At 36.8% G+C, this 19594-nt stretch overlaps 1 protein-coding gene and 1 pseudogene across 1 annotated transcript in view; both read right to left on the bottom strand.

Annotated features, from left to right (window-relative positions):
* The window catches only part of LAMB4 (laminin subunit beta 4), a 144281-nt gene that overhangs the window by 18490 nt on the left and 106197 nt on the right, over positions 1–19594 (bottom strand). Inside the window, 2 exon segments of the mRNA XM_078154356.1 lie at positions 696–903; positions 3304–3448. Coding sequence (XP_078010482.1) covers positions 696–903; positions 3304–3448 — 353 coding nt within the window.
* Positions 18606–19375, bottom strand: LOC110207019 (acidic leucine-rich nuclear phosphoprotein 32 family member E pseudogene; annotated as a pseudogene).

The raw sequence follows: 19594 nt of genomic DNA, 5'->3' as shown, positions 1-19594 counted from the left end.
CAAAGGAAATCCAGAGCTGGTTAAATTGTTCATAGTCTGATGTATAAGGAGGTAATAGGCCATTAGAAAGGAACCTAGCCACTAATGAAAACAGGAAACAAGCTTCCCTGCTCTCTGTCTTCTTATTATCGCCTGGCACACTGAGTCACCTTGTTCAAGAATTTGGCACTTGTTATGCAGCTCTGGATGCTGTACTTCTAATTTCATTTAGATTTCACGATGCCCTTTGGCCAACACTTTTTCAACTGCTTATTAGATGTTGGGGGTGGGGGAAGGATGCTAAAAACCATGCCATTTAAGGGTCAGTTGGAGAAACTGGGGATATGTAGGTTGGAAAAGAGAAGTCTAAAGGGTAGCATGATATTTATTTTCAAATATTTGGAGGTCTATCATATGGAAGATGGTTTTGCCTTGTTTTGCTTACCTACAAAGGACAGAAATGGATGCAATAGGTGGAAATCACAAAGATGCAGATTTAAGTTTGTTGCAGAGAAAAACTCCCTCCAAATTAGCAGTGACTCGAAGTTCCTTGTTAGGTAGTGAATTTCCTGTCACTGGAGATCTTCAAAGAGACAATGTCGGGGATGTTGTGAAGGGGATTTACTTTCAAGATTTAGGTTGAACTTGAAGGCCTCTGAACTCTGCTGCCAGTTCTGTGATTCCCTAAGAGCAACATTGTGAAACAAAATACTTACTCAGCTTCTTTAGACTTTGCTAAAAGTTTCTGGGCTTCTGTGGCTTTTAGTTTTAGCCTGCCCTCTGCTGCATGGTCATCCTCACAGAGTTTTGTAAGCAGCTCTATTTTATCAAGCTCCTTAGTTAGATTTTGTGAAGTTATTGGGAGGTGGAGGTCCAGGACATGATTTGCGACCTTTTCTATGTCTTCTGGTGGAACGTTCTCATCTTAAATAAGAATGTAAAACATCGTTAATGGTGGCTCTTTACCAAACACAGAGTGTCTTAAACATGTTGAAGTCAAGTCAACAAGCATTGATCAGGTACCTACTATTTGCCAGGCCCTGTGCTCAACTCTAGGGATGCAAAGAAACATCTAATGGGGAAACAAGACACAAAGAAATGTGTGTAAACAAAATGTGTGTGCGTGTGTACAGACGTAATTTGTGTGTCTTTTAGGGCTTTTGAAAACCGCATAACACATTCAAAAAGAAGTGTAAGTAAAATGTGAAAATGAATATTAACGATAACATGGTTATATCATAGTTGTGTCACTGATAAAAGAGCTCAGGGAAGAATTCTTAGGGAAGAAAGCTATTTGCTAGAGAAACAGCTGAGCTGGACAGAAAGAATCTTTACCAAGTTTGCAGTTTCAAAGTCTTCCCTTCCCCATCTCCAAAACAAAACAAGAGACTACTAAATGGTGAATAAAAAAATACTACTAAGTGGTGAAAAGAAAGGCTAAACAGGAAAAGTTACTACCAAACGAATGTGCTAGTTGGCAATAACTTCTGAGGTATGATTAGTAGGGAAGCCTCTACAAATGAACTTCGCTATTTCCCCTATATATGGACTAGCATTCGTACATTGGAAAGAGCCTTGACTCTGGAGTCAGAGGAATTGGGTGACCTTGTGCAAGCCACCTAAATTCTCTGGCCTTCCTCATTTGTAAAATGAAGGAGTTAGACTAGATGGCCTTTGAGGTCGCTTCCAGCTTTAAATCTAGGCTCCTAAAAATTAAAATTGTCAAAGGGCTCTAAAACTCTTGGGTTAAATAACGTGCAAAGTTGGACTATTTATCAATTGAGTAACCAACAAGGAAAATAGATGCTACTTGACTGTGATCATATTGTGATCCAATCACAAATTGGAACATGTGATCCAATAAACTAGACAGGGAACAGAACACTAAGAATGGTGGCTCTGATTCCACCCCTGCTAATATTCAACCGCTCTGACTTTCTATGTTGTAAAGCTTTGAGTTTAAGTTCAATGATAAAGGATATAGGTAGTGAATTTCCTGTCACTGGAGATCAACAAAGAGACAATGTCAGGGATGTTGTGAAGGGCATTTACTTTCAAGATTTAGGTTGAACTTGAAGGCCTCTGAACTCTGCTGCCAGTTCTATGATTCCCTAAGAGCAACATTATGAAACAAAATACTTACTCAGCTTCTTTAGACTTTGCTAAAAGTTTCTGGGCTTCTGTGGCTTTTAGTTTTAGCCTGCCTTCTGCTGCATGGTCATCCTCACAGAGTTTTGTAAGCAACTCTATTTTATCCAATATAGAGGATCATCACTACCTTGTCTATATGCTGATTGATTTTTTTTTTCAATGCAGAAACTCTCCAGGACCATCTACTAAGTCACAGAAAAGTTGTGATTTGTATTGGTGGAGGGAATACCCTAACTTATGAAATCACAAATCCTTGAAGTGCTGAGATATATTTTTTTCTTTCTGTGGTAGGTCTCCCCAAATAAGGCACCGTGGATAGTGAGATAAATGGGTCCCCTTCATCACTTATCTCATAAAACCTTGTCGAGGAACTAAGAAAACGGGGTGGGTTGCTATAAAGTTAAAAAGTTGCCCATCTATTTCTGTAGCAGCTACCATTCAGTTCAATATAACAAGCATTTATTGAGTACCTACTTTGTGCGAGGCAATGTGCCAGACATTGTGGATACAAAGAAATGGTCTCTGCCCTCAAAGAGCTTACATTCTTTTTGAAGAGCTTATATTTTACCAGCCTAGTATTTATGTGTTTTGATACTGATCAAAGTGAAATCAGATTAATCTCCCTTCTGTTATTATGCAAAGTTTTATTGCATCACCTTCCAGTCCCAGAGTAAATTGCTGAAACCCAAATATTAGATCTCATAGACTGAACCCAAGGGACTTTCCTCTTTTAAAACATAAGATATTTTTTAAACTAAGTAAGCTTAAAACACTGAGTTCATTTGTGTGGGTTGTATGTTACATTCCAAGATTTATTAGTGAATGATGCTTACTCAAAGAACCATAAATAAGATCATAGCATTAACTTTTTGAGATATTCTCCATGGAAAGCTGTATGACCTTGAACAAGCAATTTAACCTCCATGGCCCTTGGTTTCTTCATCTGTCAAATGAAGGGGTGGGACCAGATGAGCTGTAAGGTCCTTTGGGTAAGCAACAGTTTATTATTTCAAGACAATACATGATGGGCCGTTTCCTGTCCTTGAACTACATATGTAGTTTCCAACCAATATAAATTTGCTTTCTTATGAAGCAAAAGCAGTTGGGTAATAAAAATGAACCCGAGAAGAGAAACCACCAGCAGCAGGCCTACCATTTTCACAGATCATTTACCTAGCAGAAAGTCCTTCACGTTGTGGAGGAGGGCTTTTGTCTTCTGTTCTTCCAGCTCTATTTGGTCTTTCATATTCTCTAGCTTCTCAGTTAGCTGCAAAGCTTTGGTCTTAGTGAGTTGAGTTAGTTTTGTTATGTTTCTTATCTGGAAAGAGATTTTAAAAGTACACAGTGAGAGGAAAGAAAAACACAATTGCTGAACTCAGCAGTTTTGCCGAATAGAATAAAACCACTCATTAAGGACAAAGTAGAAAGCTGAGTAGTCACATTTTAGTAGTCCCGTTAGGGGAGGGCCTGCGTTGTTTTTCTTCTTTGTATCCAGAGTACCTAATAATATTAGTTAATCTTTATATAGTACTTTAAGGTTCACAAAACATTTTACATATCTCACTTGATCTTAATGGCAACTCTGGGAGGCTGGTGCTATTGTTATCTCATTTCACACATGAAGAAACTGAGGCTGAGAAAAGTTAAGCAACTTAAGTTTCTGAGGCTGGAATCAAAGTGCTTAGTACAAAACTATGAATGTTTGGACTCTTGATAAGTATTTGTTGTGGAACTTTTAAAAACTATTATTGGAAAATAATCGTCATCAGTTTTTACTATCATGTATTATTGTATTGTGGCAACATTATCTTTGAAACATATTCCAGATCTAGGTATATATTTCTATGATTAAAACCAATATTGAAAAAAAGTACTAATTTAACATAAAGCATATTTTCTAATAAACTAAAATAAAGTCAACTTAATCTAACATTTATTGAGCTTTTGCTATGTGCAAGGCCCTGGAGATAAACAAAAAATTGAAACAGACCCAACCCTTAAGGAGCTTAAATTCTACAAGGGAGAATACACAAATACACAAGTGAAATCAATATAAAATAAATTGATATTATAATAAGTAATTACAAGGAGAAAATGCTAATTACTGGTGGGAGTGATCCAGGGAACTCAGGAAGGCCTCATATAGAAGGTGTTACCTGAGCTGGGTTTGGAAGGAAGCTAGAGATTTTAAAATGGGGGTTGAAGAGAGAACATGTATCAGTCAGGCATGCCCTGTGGGTACCAATGTAAAGGTACCTGGGCCATAGGGGAATGTATGGGGAAAAGTCAGCAGGTCAGTTTGACTGGAGAGGGGAGGGGCATTTTGGGCGAAGCAATAACAAATAACACTGGAAGTTCGGTTGGAGCTAAATTGTGGAGAGCTTTAAATGCCAAACAGAAGCATTTAGGGAGCCACTAAAGCTTCTTCACTAGGGGAGTAACATGTTCTAATCTGTTTTAGGAACATTCCTTTGGCAGCTGGGTGAAGGATGGAATGGAGAGGGGAGAGATTGGAGACCAGATCATAGAGGGCAATGCTAATATTTCAGATGAGAAGTGAGGAGGGCCTGAATTAGAGTAGAGGTTATGCAAATAGAGGGGAGATGTATGAAAGAGCTATTACACAGGGAGTATCAATATGAGTTGGCAACTGATTGGATATAGCGATTAAGGGATATTTTTGTTTTTATAAGACTTTATTCAAGAGCGGTAGCTAGTAGTGTAGTGAATAGAGTGCTGTACCTGGTGCCAGGAGTCAAATTTGGCCTCAGACACTTATCAGCTGTGTGACCTTGGGCAAACCACTTAGTCCTGTTTGCCTCGATTTCCTCATCTGTAAAATAATCTAGGGAAGGCAATAGCAAACTACTCCAGTATCTTTGCCAAGAAAACCCCAAATGGGTTCATGAAGAGTTGGACATGACTGAAAGGACTGAACAACAACAATCCAAGTCTTAGTAGGAAATAATTGGGACTATTTATCCTAAAGTTTTCACCATGAATAACATATTGAGGAATTTTTATTTGATTTTGTTAAAAAGCTCAGAATAGAGGACGAAGCTTTAGACCCCAAAAGTACCTTAGAGGTCATCTTGTCAAACTTCCTTATTTTACAGATGTGGGAACTCAGGCCTAGAGAGTTTAAATGACTGTCAATTCCAGAGCTGGATACAGGCTGCATGTGCCTTTTTCACTATAGTTGACTCCTCTGTTCTTCTCTCAAACTCTACTAATCTCTCAAATTCTACTAATGCACATTCTTTCAAAGTCAAAAAGAAAACCTTCAACCTTTTAGTAAATGAGTTTTATCTGTGAGTCGGCTATAGAAATAAATTCCAAATATTTGGTACACTTAGAATCGAAATTAGAGTCGTAAAAGGTTTGCAGTCTGGAAAATAAGATCCTAATCTTTAAAAGTGTGACTTTAGATTGACGTTCTTGCGTTTTTCTCTGTGCTACATGGAGACAAAACTAGGTAGGAATAGAACAATGCTGCCATCAAGTTGAATTTAATCATGCAAATCAGTTGTCAACAGAAGTAGGGCTAATTAGAATTCAAACACTACCCTTGCCCCAGACATAATTTGAAAAAAGGCTTTGTTTTATTTTTTTTCCATTTCATGAGTACCAATGAAGCACTCAGACTGTCCAGTTCTTATCCCTCCCTTTCCTTACGTGACTAGACCACATTCTTTTCTTAGTATACATTTGCAAAATGATGTCTTCTGCACCACTCATTGTGCGTAAATCATTATCTGTTGCAATCTACTTATACAGCATGTGCCTTTACATTGCCCTTAGAGTCATTCATAATTTTGGTGGTTCAGAGATCATGATATTCCATGATTTAAAGTCATATAGCATAACCCAGAGAATATTGGTCCTAAAAAGTGAGGGGTGTGTGTGTGTGTGTGTGTGTGTGTGTGTGTGTGTGTGTGTGAGAGAGAGAGAGAGAGAGAGAGAGAGAGAGAGAGAGAGAGAGAGAGAGAGTGAGTGTCAGAGTCAGAGAGTCAGATTATTGGATATCCTATGTAGTTTCTAAAACACAATCCAGTATATTCTCCTTCTCAGTCTCAGTTCATGCGCCATCTCCAATGACTGTCCAAATGTATACAGACTGATTTATTAATTTTTTTTTAGTTCAACACAGTTTAAATTATGACAAACAGTGCATTTCAAAACAAGAGGAAATTTTTGAGTGAGAAAAAAATATGTCTTAATTTTATCTTTCCTGGGAAATATTTTCCTCAATTCCCTACATTTTTTCTCATTCTAAGAACAGGATAAAGAATTTACATATCAATCATAAAAAGTCAGAATGATAGAACTAAAGGTAATGGAGAGGAAATGCCTAACTGATGTAGGTAACATTTTAGTGTAGCTCAGTGGGTACTGTTACCAAAAGAAATTGTTGAATGGTTTTAATGAATAGGCAGTTCTCAGTAATCTGATGACTGTCATAATAGGTTTTAAGTCATTCTCTCATTATCATTTTAAGGTTACCTATTTTCCTTCCTAATCAAGCAGAAGATAGGACATTTCTAACAGTAAGATAGCTTTCTCCCTATTTTTCTCTTCTAATGCTCCAATTCTATTGCAGTGGAACTAAAGACTGTTAATATGACCTTTATGGATTATCACTTAAAACAAATTATTGAACACAAAAGAAATAGCAAAGGTTAGCTGTATGGGATAAAAGTCAAGGTTCATTATGCCTATATCAGAATAATCTTTTTTTTTTCCCTTAAGAAAGGGATAAATAGATTTAGCATAAAACAAAGATCATACTTAAAAAAAATGCAAAGCTACTATGATTTTAAATATTAATTTGCAACATTTAGTTTGCAATGGAAGATTATAAATAATCACAAAATAGAGAAAAGCAGTATGTGTATATGTGTAAGGGAAAGATTTCTCCAAAGAGCTTTGTGTGATACTCTACTAAATTCTGATCACCTCAAAATCTTATGGACAACAAATAAACACAAAATGGAAAAAATTTGCCAATGTTTTTATATTGATTTATCCTTCTCATAGATTAGAGTGGAACTACCAATATCAGATATTCTAGATAGAAAGTAGAAATGGTATTTAAGAAGATAAAATCAGGAAGAGGGGCTAATATGACCAAATGTGCAACAGAAGCAATGTGGGCTGGAAGCACCACAATTTTGAAGGTTCTCAGAGATCAATTTTCAAGAAAGCTCAAAGAAGGAAGATATTAAATAAATGGAAAAAAGCATAGGTGCTATTCATATCAATAGAGGCAACTGTGGATCCATACCTCTACTTTCTTATCTCCATAACATCTTTCTGAAAATCAGGCATCTCAAAAATAGGAGGAGGGAGCAGCAGGTTTTTGTAAATTATTATTATTTTTTAAAAGGCAATTGGGGTTAAATGATTTGCCCTGGGTCAGACAGCTACTAAGTGTCAAGTGTTTCGTCTGAGGCCAAATTTGAACTCAGGTCCTCCTGACTCCAAGGCCAGTGCTCTATTCCCTGCACCACTTAGCTGCCCCTTATGTGACTTCGTCATCCTGATACACTTTTTTTTTTTTAGTGAGGCAATTGGGGTTAAGTTACTTGCCCAGAGTCACACAGCTAGTGAGTGTTATGTGTTTGAGGCTGGATTTGAATTCAGGTCCTTCTGACTCCAGGGCCAGTACTCTATCCCCTGTACCTCCTAGCTGCCCTGTAAATTATTTTCTACAGAAGATTTTCACAGTCACAGGAGTGACTGAAAAGTTGGGCAAACCTAAGACCCCATTATTTGTTAATTATATGAAAATCAATCCCAAAGGTTAACATGTGGTCTCTCATGCTTTTGTTAAGATCATTAAAAAATCCTTAATAAATTAAACAACCAAGATATCCTCATTCAGTGATCCTTAGATCAATATAAAATGAGGCACAAAATAAGGAGGCTGATGCTTGCCACAGCTACTCATCATTTTCGTGAAGGATCTCCTGAACAGAGTTCGGTTAGAAAAGAAAATGGGCTTCTCCAGATGCTCCTATATGTGGATGACTTTGTGTTGATTGTATCAAGCCCAGAAATACTATAGGTTATCCTCAGTTAGGTTCTTGGACACTCAGATGAGATTGTCCTTACTATATAAGCCAAATCAAATGGATAAAGAACTTTTTATTGCCCAGACCATGTATGACATAGAGTTGTGTGGTCAGCCCATTGGGTTATACTAGTAGTTCTCAAACTTTTTGGTCTCAAGACCCTTTTAAACTAAAAAATTATTAAGGACCCCAAGGAGTATTTACCATACTGTAAATTAAAACTGATAACATTTTAAAATTTATTCCTTTAAAATAACTATAAACCTATTATGTTAACAGAGATTACATTTTAAATGAAAAATAACTATTTTCTGAAACAAAGAAATTGTGAAAAGAGTGGTGCTGTCTTACTTTTTATTTTTTGCAATTCTTTTAGAGGGCTAGCTTGATTAAAGACAGCTGAATTCTCAGATCAGCTTCTGCATTCAATTTGTTGTGGCTTGGTCAAAATATATGAAGAAAATCTAGTCTCATACAAATATGTAGTTGGAAAAAGGAGGGTACTTTAATGGACAAATAATACCTTACTATTAATGTGAAAATCGTTTTGACTCTGTGGGCCCCCTGAAAGGATTTTGGTGGACCACAGTTTGTAAACTGCTGAGTTAGACCATCAGTCTGTATACATTTGGACAGTCATTGGAGATGGCTCATGAACTGAGACTGAGTAAAGAGAACATACTGGATTGTGTTTTGGAAACTACCTAGTATGTTCAATAATCTGACTCTCTGACTCTCTCTCTCTGTCTCTCTCTCTCACCACACACACACACACACACACACACACACACACACACACACACACCCCTCGCTTTTTAAGACCAATATTCTCTGGGTTATGCTATATAGCTTTAAATCATGGAATATCATGATCTCTGAACCACCAAAATTATGAATGACTCTAAGGGCAACGTAAAGACACACGCTGTGTAAGTAGATTGTAACACATAATGATTTACTCACAATAAGTGGTTCAGAAGACATCATTTTGGAAAGGTATACTAAGAAAAGAATGTGGGCTAGTCACGTAAGAAAAGGGAGGGATAAGAACTAGACAGTCTGAGTGATTGGTACTCATGAAAGGGAAGAAGGTTTTTGAAGGAAAGGTAATTCCTTTATGGATTGTTTAGGGAAGGATATGGACAAAATTAGGATAGGATGAGGAGGGATGGATGGTCTGTGATGGCCACTGGTGTAAGGAGATCACTAATCCATTAAAGAATCAAAGTAAAGAAAAACAAGAAGTTAAATATTGTTCTTTTGTAAACGAAATGAGAGGGAAAAAATAGAATGGACCCAAATTAGTATCAGTTCCATCATATGTATTGTTTAGAAATGGTTACTAAGAAGTAACTTGAATCACCAAATTATATGTTTGTGATGCAACAACTAAGGGCCAAACTCATCCCTTGGCATTCTGAATGGTTTAGATACATTTTATCAGAAAGTTATTGTCTTCCTTCTCCATTCTCATTCATAAATTTATTGCAAACAATGGTGTTTGTGAGGACATAGTGATCTTGCCACTTATTTTCACATACTGGTACTTCAGTGAAACTATGTTTTTCTGTGATGTGGTTACTCTCTTCTCTGATACAGACAACAACTTTTCATGTCGGCTTATTCTTTACAGAACTCTGGCTTTGGAATTAAGAAGATCTGAGCTCAAATCTAAGCCCAGACACTAACTAGCTTTGTGAGCCAGAACAAATCACTTAACCTCTCTCAGCCTCAGTTTTGACATTTGTAAAATAGGCATAATAGCACCTACCTCAGAAGGTTCTTGTGAGGTTCAAATGACAATATATTTGAAGCACTTTGAAAACATTAAAGGGCTATGTAAGTGATGATGATGACGATGTCCTTCCATAAATCTTCTATCAAAGATCTAACTGATACAATAGAGGACCTTTTCTTGTTTTTGCTTCCCTGAGAATGTCATGTCCTGGAGTCAAAGATTGTTTCATTGTTGACTCTGTATCACCTGTGGCTAACACAGTGTCTAGCACAAACAACAACAACAAGCATTTATATAGCACTTTAAGATTTGAAAAGAACTTTACAAAGTATCTTCCTGATTCCAAGTCCAGTGGTCTATCCACTATATTACCTATCACTTTATAAAAACTCATTGATTGATTTTTTTGGTAAGCTACCCATTAGATTGTATGCTTTTCCATTAGACTGTAAGTTCCTTGAGGGCAGGAGCTATTTTATTTTTGCTTCTTTTTGTGTCCCTAATGCTTAGCACAATACCTGGTGCATAGTAGGCACTTAAATATTTATTGATTGATAGGTACTAATGTACTAATTTAAAAATGTACTCAGGTTATCCTGTTGTATCTCATTCTTGACTGGCCCACCTACCTTTCAGGTCATATGTTTTTTTTTTTAATTAATTTATTTTAATTCATGAACAATCACTTCCATAAGCTTTTGAGTTTTAAATTTTTCTCCCCTCCCTCCCTACCTCCCTCCCCAAGATGGCGTGCAATCTAATATAGGATATACATATACATTCTTATTAAACATATTTTTCACATTAGTGATGTTGTAAGTAAGAATTAGAACTAATAGGAGGAACCACCAGAAAGAGGAAACAAAACACAATGGAAGAAAAAAAATAGCAAACACTATGCTTCAATCTGCATTCAGACCCCATAGTTCTTTCTTTGGATGTGGATAGCATTTTCCATCATGGGGCTTTTGGAGATGTCTTAGATCCTTGTATTGCTGACAGGGGTTAAGTCTGTCAAAGTCAGTCATCACTCAATGTGGCTGTTACCATGTACAAAGTTCTCCTGGTTCTGCTCACTTCACTTAGCATCAAACCATACAAGTCTTTCCAGGTTTATGCGAAGTCTGCCTGTTCATCATTTCTTATAGTACAAGAGTATTCTATTACATTCATATATCACATTCACAATTATAATTACTATCTGTATCTTTCTACTCTCCCCCCCTGCCTTTATGCCTTTCTTTCTTCTTTGCCCTCCTCACTAATGTTTTGCTTTTGACCACCGGCCTTCCTCAGTCCCACCTCCCTTTTCTTTCCCCTATAGGAGAATGCCTACAGGGCATGTTAGATTTCTATACCTAAGTGATTATGTTATTCCCTTCTTAAGCCACATATATGTTTTTTGATAAGGTCTTTTAGGCCATTCTTTCTTGACACACACCTTAGGGGAATTTAATATCTTTAGTTTTGGAATGAGGTAAGTGTACCAAACAACAGTTTAGAGAAAAAATTTTAGCCTGTTTTAATTATTTACTTCTAGAATAATTAATCAGATACTCTAATGTTTTTCATCACTTTTCTGGGAAGATTAGAAGTGTTGTTTTTTTCTTGAGTCTAATCTTCTTACTGTAAAACTATTCTATTCTCCCACTCCACTCCAAGTCTTTCTCCTCAACTGGGATTAAAAAATCATCATTCCTTCATCTCGTGACTGCCTAACTATTTTGATCCAGTTAGTTGACCACAGGGCTGAGTAAGACTAATTCTATCCTCATCCATACTTTGGCATTCAAAAGAGGCTATAAAGATATTACATGCCTGCCCAGTTGATGCTAGGTTCAGAGTAGAAGTAGTTTCTTGACAGGCTGCATCCATATCACATAGATTCAAACACGAGTTCTTCCTAATTCTTGTCCTCATTTCTTTTCATCGAACATGTGAAGCCCCTCTCCTTCCCTTCCATAGGACAACAATGGGCTAGAACTCACCATAGAAAAGGTACTGATGAGACTATATTGCTAGGTTTCTTTCTACTGCAACCATCCTAGGTGGAATAATGATGATGATGATAAACACTTATATAAGCTCTTTAAGGTTTGCAATACACTTTACATATATGGATAATCTGACTGTCCTTCGGCCCTGGTTCCTCAGCATGCTGTGGTTCTAGGCAATCTGAATGAGGAATCTTCCCAGTTTAGCTCTCTTTCCTAAAGTCCAACACTTAGACATTCTTTTGATTAACATGGTCATTATTCACTTACTGTCTCTCATTGTCCTCTTTCTCTCACATTATCTTTTTCTCACTTGGCTTTTTCAAAACTCTCCAAAGAAATGTAAATCTAGAATGCAAGGGACACTGCCTAGCCCAAGGCAGTTCAAATTAATAGCTTTCTTTAAGATTGGAAGTTGGAAGATCAGCTCTAGAGAATCATAGAATATTGGAAGTGCACTCAGTGAGTTCAGAGGTGAGTTATCTGGTCTAAGCCTTCATTTAGAGATGATGAAACCGAGGAACAGAGAGGTCAACTAACTTACTTGCCCAAGATGGCAGCTTTCTTGATTAGTTGGTGTCAAAAAAACTAGATCTGAGTCCTGTAACATTTACTAGCTGGGTGAACCTGGGCAAGCCACTTAGCTTCTCTACATACACATCAATTTCATCATCTGTGAAATGGGATTCTTGCACTACCTACCTCAAAGGGTTGTGAGGAACGTGCTTTTAACATCTGTTAGGTGTTATTGAAATGTGAAGGCTTATTATTATTATTGCTTTTCCTACTCTACCAACATGCCTCTTTCTTTTAATGCTATGCTGCTGGTGACACTCCTTCCTGACAAAAGGTTAAGACATTAAGAGCCTGGCTGCACAGCAGGTGGTCACTTTTTGTAGCATATCAGCTTTTTCAAATAATCTGTGTAGCAGATTAAATGAGGTAATATCTGTAAAGTGCTCAGCAGAGCACCTGGTACATAGTAGGGGCTTAATAAATACTTATTTACTTCCTTTCCCATTGATAGTTTGGGGGCCATTTGTAGCTCTGTGGGACAGATTATAGTGACTATTGATGGCTTTCTTCAGTGGTGACCATCAGTTGCAACTACAGCTGCTGTCATCTCTAAAACCTGTCTTACATCCTCTATCTATATATACACGGGTAAACATCCAGATAGACAGTTATTACATATATATACACACGTATATATGGTATAGCCTACATAATTTATATCTTTATTATTGTTGAGTTGTGTCCAACTTTATGTGACAAAAGTCCATGGAGTTTTCTTGGCAAAGATATTAGAGTGGTTTGTCATTTCCTTCTCCATTGTATCTCTATTTTATAGACAAGGAACTGAGGCAAATAGGGTTAAGTGACTTCCTCAGGGTCACACAGCTAGTAAGTGTCTGAGACTGAATTTGAACTTAGAGCTTCCTGACTCCAAGCCCACTGCACCACCCAGTTGCCCCTCAATGTATATCTTACACACATATAAAATGTATATCTTACATATACATTGTATCCTTGCATATTTCCTACATGTATATAATATATAGATGTAAATTATACCTATATAATTTATATGTGTATCCTATAACCTTACATACTAACTAGGGAAGGGAGGAGAGGCCAGAACAGTGGGTTGTCAGGTCTAGCACTTTTCTAGTACTGGCTGCTGGACTCCATGCCCTAACACCTCCTGTGGTACAATATGCCATGTACCATATTTACATCACTTTAACATAATCGATGAAACCACAGACTTGTCTATAAACACTGTCCAAAGAAGGTTGAGTGTCAGAAATATTATAAGGACCGTGTTATGGCACAATCATACCTCTATCAGAGATTAGTGGTATGATCCTTGAGAACAGCCCAATGAAGATGGAATGTGTAATTAAGAAGCATGTAAGTCAGCTGTTCCAAAAGCTCACATTCCTGGGGGCAGCAGGAGTGTCCCACATTTCTGGGTTCACTTGGATATGCAAAAGATAAAGGTCAGACAGGGTTATGCTTGATGGGGATTCTAAACATAGTTCAGGTCTCTACCAGGAGATCAAAGAACTTCCCAGGCTGTCCTGCTGACAGGGGAACAGCCCTGGAATATTTTATATATCTAGACTAGGACATCCTTAGCCGCTTCTCATATCATTGGCAGCTGGGTGACATAATGAATAGCTAGATAGATTAGGAGACAGGAAAACAAGTTCAACCCCTGGCTCAGAAACTTACTAGCTTATTGGGCAAGCCACTTAACTGCTCTCAGACTCAGTTTCCTCATCTATAAAATGAGAATATAATAGTATTTCCAGGGTTATTGGGAGGATCAAATGAAGTCACATATGTAAGGTGCCCTGAGTGGTCATTTTCTGTGACATCTCCCCAAAGAACGCTGCTAACAAATGTATATGTAACTAAGATGTCACAAATATTTATCTATTTGCATGTTATGGAGAGAATCCTCAGATTTCCCTCACCCTTGCTTTTGCCTCTACCCTGCCTTCCCTCCCCTCTCCTCTCCTCTCCTCTCCTCTCTTTCTTCTTCCCTCTCTCCCTCCCTGGTGTTTCTTTCATTCTCTTTCTCTTTTTTTGTCTTTCTTTCTTCTTATCTTTCTTTAAAGAGCAATAGATGGACATATCTATAATAAAGACAGAAATACAGATAGATATCTATTTCTCTCCATATTTATACATATTCACTATAAAAGTATTTCACTAGTTAAATTCAGGTCCATCTTATTGAACAGATGGCAGGCCTGTATCCCTTGGGCCATATCATAAAGTTTTGAGAATATTTTGCTTACTGAGCAACTAAGAACCCAAATTAAGTCCTTGTGTACACATTTCACAGAGTTCTACTTATATTCTTTGCACTTGGCCTAGGGACATGGCCCACATTTTTGGTTTAAAAGATAATATACTCTGACCAACTCTGGGAGTTGGATTAGCATTTTTTTAATTTTTCAAATAAATCAGCGAAAATTAACTCAATCCCTAATTTGTCCCTCAGAATTGTGCTAAGCAGGGGCAGCTAGGTGGTGCAGCCAGCCCTCGAGTCAGGAGGACTTGAGTTCAAGTCCAACTTCAGATGCTTGAAACTAGCTGTGTGACCCTGGGCAAGTCACTTAATCCTGATTGCCTCACAAAAAAAAAAAAAGAATTGTGCTAAGCAAAACTGCTAAGAAAAATTATTAAAGATGCTCCTTAAGATGCTTACACTCTAGGTGGGGAAAGAGCAAGCATACAAAGAAAACTGAGTATGTAATGTGAGATATAAGTAAGTATTAAATGACTGAAGGTGGAGTCTCCTCTCAAGCAGTTTATAGTTTAGTTCAGAGAGTAAAAACTGAGAATACAAGGTAAGCTATACAAGTGAAAGAGATTGTTTTGATCTGTAGTGTTTGAGAAGGTTTAGAGAGGTAAAACTTTGGCTGGAACTTGAAGAATGTATAGAATTCAGATAAATAGAGTGAGGAATAAAATAAATTCAGGCACTACCTCAAAAACCTAGTACAAATGCCACCTTCTGCATGAAACCTCTGTGCCTTGGAGCCCACATAGCACTTTGTTTATACTTTTCATATGTTCTTATCGTTAATTATTTTATTATTTATTTATTAAATTGTAATAAATCCTTTGCATTATAGTTTGTGTGTGTGTGTGTGTGTGTGTGTGTGCGTACACACGCACAAGCATTTATGTCTATTTGTCATATCTGTATATTAGATTATAAACTCTAGAGTGGGAGGGGAAATATTAGTTATCTAATCTCCCAACACTCCAATCTAGTGCAATGCCATGCACAAGCAAGTACTTAATAAATATTGACTGAATTGAACTGGTTTAAAGGTTAAGCAATTTATCAAATGATAGCAGTATGGGCTAACAATATAAAAATTGATACTTTCATTCAAAATTCCTTTTAACATTTTAAAATTTGTATATTACATAAGGTTTCTAATAAACACTTGAATTCCTAGAAGATTATTATTATTATTATTATTATTTTTGCTTAGAGAGACCTAGAGTCATATCCCTTTAGGGGGTAGGATTCTTGTAAATTTCCATATGTTGCCTGACTGAAAGAATGCATGACACAGGTACAGTGCCTAAAAAGGAAATATTCACACTCCTGTAATCTAAAGTATTGGTAGTAAATCAAAAGTTTAATCTTTTACTCTTGAGAATATCCACTTCAAAATCACTGTTGCCTTTTCTGAATTTAAAGATGTTTACTTGAAATAATCTGTGTGCATAGTTAGCCATTTTCCTTTGGAAGGTAAATTGCATGAAGGCAGAGTCAATTTTAAAAAAAATTTTAACACTGTCATGGCTTTATTCAAAACACAGTAGCGAAAAATTAATAACTTCAAAGTTTTTTAGGAGAGAAATTCTTAGAGGACTTACACTATATACACACTGCCTTACAAAGAGCATTAATAGGACAAAAGCCTCCACAAAATATAAAACCCTTCCCTTACATATTTGCATGAAAATACCACCCACCAAGCAAAGTAAGTTTTAGAAGTTATTTAGAGGCTCTAGGTATTAACTTTTAAAATAAAAGAACTGTACTAAATCTGATTGCACAGTAAGATGATTTTTTAAAAGTGTAGATTAATTTTCAAATAGGTATTTTGGAAGCCTAAAGTAATATATGGAATTTAAGAATGTCAAGTGCCCAAAATGCTGCATTTCAGCTGTTAAAAATGAGTAAACTATTAGTCAAGCATCCCATCATTCCACCACTCTGTCTCAAGAATTTGATTTCACTTAACCAGTCAAGCTTTTTGTTAATTTGGTTTCTCTACAGATAACTCTGTAATTATACTTCTATAGGAACCCCAGAGCTACTAGTCACATTCTTTGTGCCTCAAGGGGAAAAGATAAAAATACTACTGTCTTAAGTAATTTAAATGTGGCCCAGTAGAGAAGTACGACTTCAGTTCAAAGAGACATGGTCACCATTTGTTGGTGCTGATTTTTAAAAAGTTGAATTACAAATATTAAAAACTTATAGGAAAGAAAATTCTTGAGATAGTCAAGATCAACAAAGAGCAATTGTCTGGAAAATTGAGCCTTCATGATAAAAGTGGGGAATATATTTTTCAATTTTTTAAAATTTAGAATTCATATAAAACATGGAAACTTAATAGGAAAAAACATACACAGGTGCACACATACAATTGCAAAGTTTCCCCATATTCTTTTCTTTATGGATATCCATTTTAAAACAAATCTTTACCTTAAAACCAAGCTAGTTTCAAGTATTTTTGCCAACTGCCTAATACATGCCATTAAAATGTGTTTTTTTTTGTTGGTAGGCAATTGGGGTTAAGTAACTTGCCCAGGGTCACACAGTTGTTATGTGTCAAGTGTTTGGTCTGAGGCCATATTTGAACTCAGGTCCTCCCGACTCCAGCGCTGGTACTATATCCACTGCGCCACCTAACTGCCCCTATTCAAGTGTCTTAAAAGTTGGTTATGCTTCATACCAATGGGAAAAATAATTTAAGATTCCATTCAGGAATATAAAATATGTTTTGCAGATCTCCAGTCTGCAATGTCCAAATCTTGATTCAGGAAGCAAATATTAAATGTAAATTCTATCCATGGATAGAATGCTTCATTAAACATTCACAGACAGCTATCTGACATCTAAGGAATCCCCTCTGACTTCACCCTGATACACTTAATTCACAATATCAACCAGAAGAGATTCAGGGTAAGCAGAAACTTCTGAACAAATTTATGTGAAAAATCTTGTCTGTATTTGAGACAATTTTAGTCAATCCTCTCATTCAAGGATAGCCTATGAGAAATCCAAGCAAAGCAAGAAAAGGGGTTGAGGGAAGGGCCTAAAGTTTTTGCAGTCTGTCTTCCATTTGGGGGGATAGAAATCAGAAAGGGCAAGGAAACTGCTAAAAGAGCAAAATGTACACCTTAAAGAACCCTGTCATGCCATGACTTGTAGCCTCAAAAAGAAAGGGTTCACATATATGCTCAGAACTTGGAATACATGAAATTTTTTTTTAAACACAAAGACCTAAATAGCCACCTGGTTTGAGACAGGTTTTAGCAGCCTCTCCAACAATAAACCACAAAAATGCTATTTCTGAACAGAACCCTCACCATTCTGCTTCTGATTTAATTATGTAACCATACAAAAAACCATTAGCATCAAAAAACTCACTATCTTCTAACTAGACCTCTAGCTAGCTCTAAAGAATATAACCAACTTTTTCATCTCAAAGAGAGACTGTTGACTTCTCACATTACAGCATATAATAGCAACTTTGATTTCAACTAGTTTATAAATAACTTTAAAACCTTATGAATGAAATGTGCCATGTGGAAAACCTGCCATATTTTAATTGTGAACTAATTATGACCAAAACATTGAGCCTGAATAAGAAAATTAAGATTTCAAATGAATTGCTAGGGAATTTGATAATGGGGTCAATCATTATATAGGACTGATTTTTTTTTTCTAGATACTGTATGTGATCACTAACAAGGTAACAAAGGCAAAAATAGTAAAAACCACACCTTTGTTATAAAAAGTTACATGTTATCTTCTGTAGGGACAGCATGGTACATAAAGAAACAGAGATAGACAAGATCACTCTATTGTAGACTGTAGAATAATGGAGTCTGGTCCATTTAATCATCTTCTCCTTTATCTTCAATATCTCATTTCCTCTTTTCTCCTTGAACACCTTCTTCTTCCTCCTCTTTATCTCCTCCTTCTTCAATATAGTCATCATCATTATCGTCATCCTGAATTTCTTGCTTCATTAGGTATGAGAGACCCACCTCCTCTTCTTCCTCCAAATCTGAACCTGCTTAATCTTCATCTTCCTCCTCTTCCTCATATCCTCCTGGTGGACCTGCTTCATCCTCCTCTTCATCTTCATCTTCATCATCATCCTCTTCATCTTCTTCCTCCTCTTCAGAATCTGTTGCTTCATTATCTTCCTGATCAAATTCATCTAGATAGGTGATTTGTTGAAGCAGTTCAAAAATACTTTCTCTATAATTTTGCAGATATGTGATCTCACAATTAAACAAGTCAAGGCTTTTCAAGCTTTTAAGATTTTGCAGAGCTTCTACTGTGCTGAGATCTTTGATTTTGTTGCCACTAAGATTGAGGTAGGTGAGATTTGGGCATTTTTCTGCCAGGACCTCCAGGTCCCCAGAAATAATATTAACATTAAGTTCCAACTTCCAAAGTTTACTCAAGCTGAGAAGCCCAGCCAGAGAGGTGAGCGCCACATTGACCATGCTCAGAAATTCTAATTCTTTGAAAGTATCATTGAGACCTTCAATTTCCCCGTTGACAGAATGACAGTTATCAAGGACTAACTGTGTCACCTCTTTGGGAGCTCTGTTCCTTAACTCCAGGTTAATCTTCGTTTCATCTTCATCTCCATGTCCTCTCTCTTCCTCCTCTACCACTACTCACACTCTTCCCTTCCCCTTTCTCTTTCTCTCTTTCCTTTCCCTTTTCAACCACCCCCAACCTCCAAATAAGAAAAGGTTAGGAAAAGAATGAAGAGATATAGAAAGGGAAAAGATTACACCAATCACCACCAGGAAGGGGGGGGAGGAATGAGAACAGCAAATAGAATCGGAGGAGTTGGGACTCATAC

This window comes from Phascolarctos cinereus, unplaced genomic scaffold, assembly GCF_003287225.1.
Source record: "Phascolarctos cinereus isolate Bilbo 61053 unplaced genomic scaffold, phaCin_HiC Scaffold_1;HRSCAF=81, whole genome shotgun sequence".
NCBI lineage: Eukaryota > Metazoa > Chordata > Mammalia > Diprotodontia > Phascolarctidae > Phascolarctos > Phascolarctos cinereus.
Note: the sequence above shows the minus strand (reverse complement) of the source record. Positions and strands in the feature narration are given on the sequence as shown.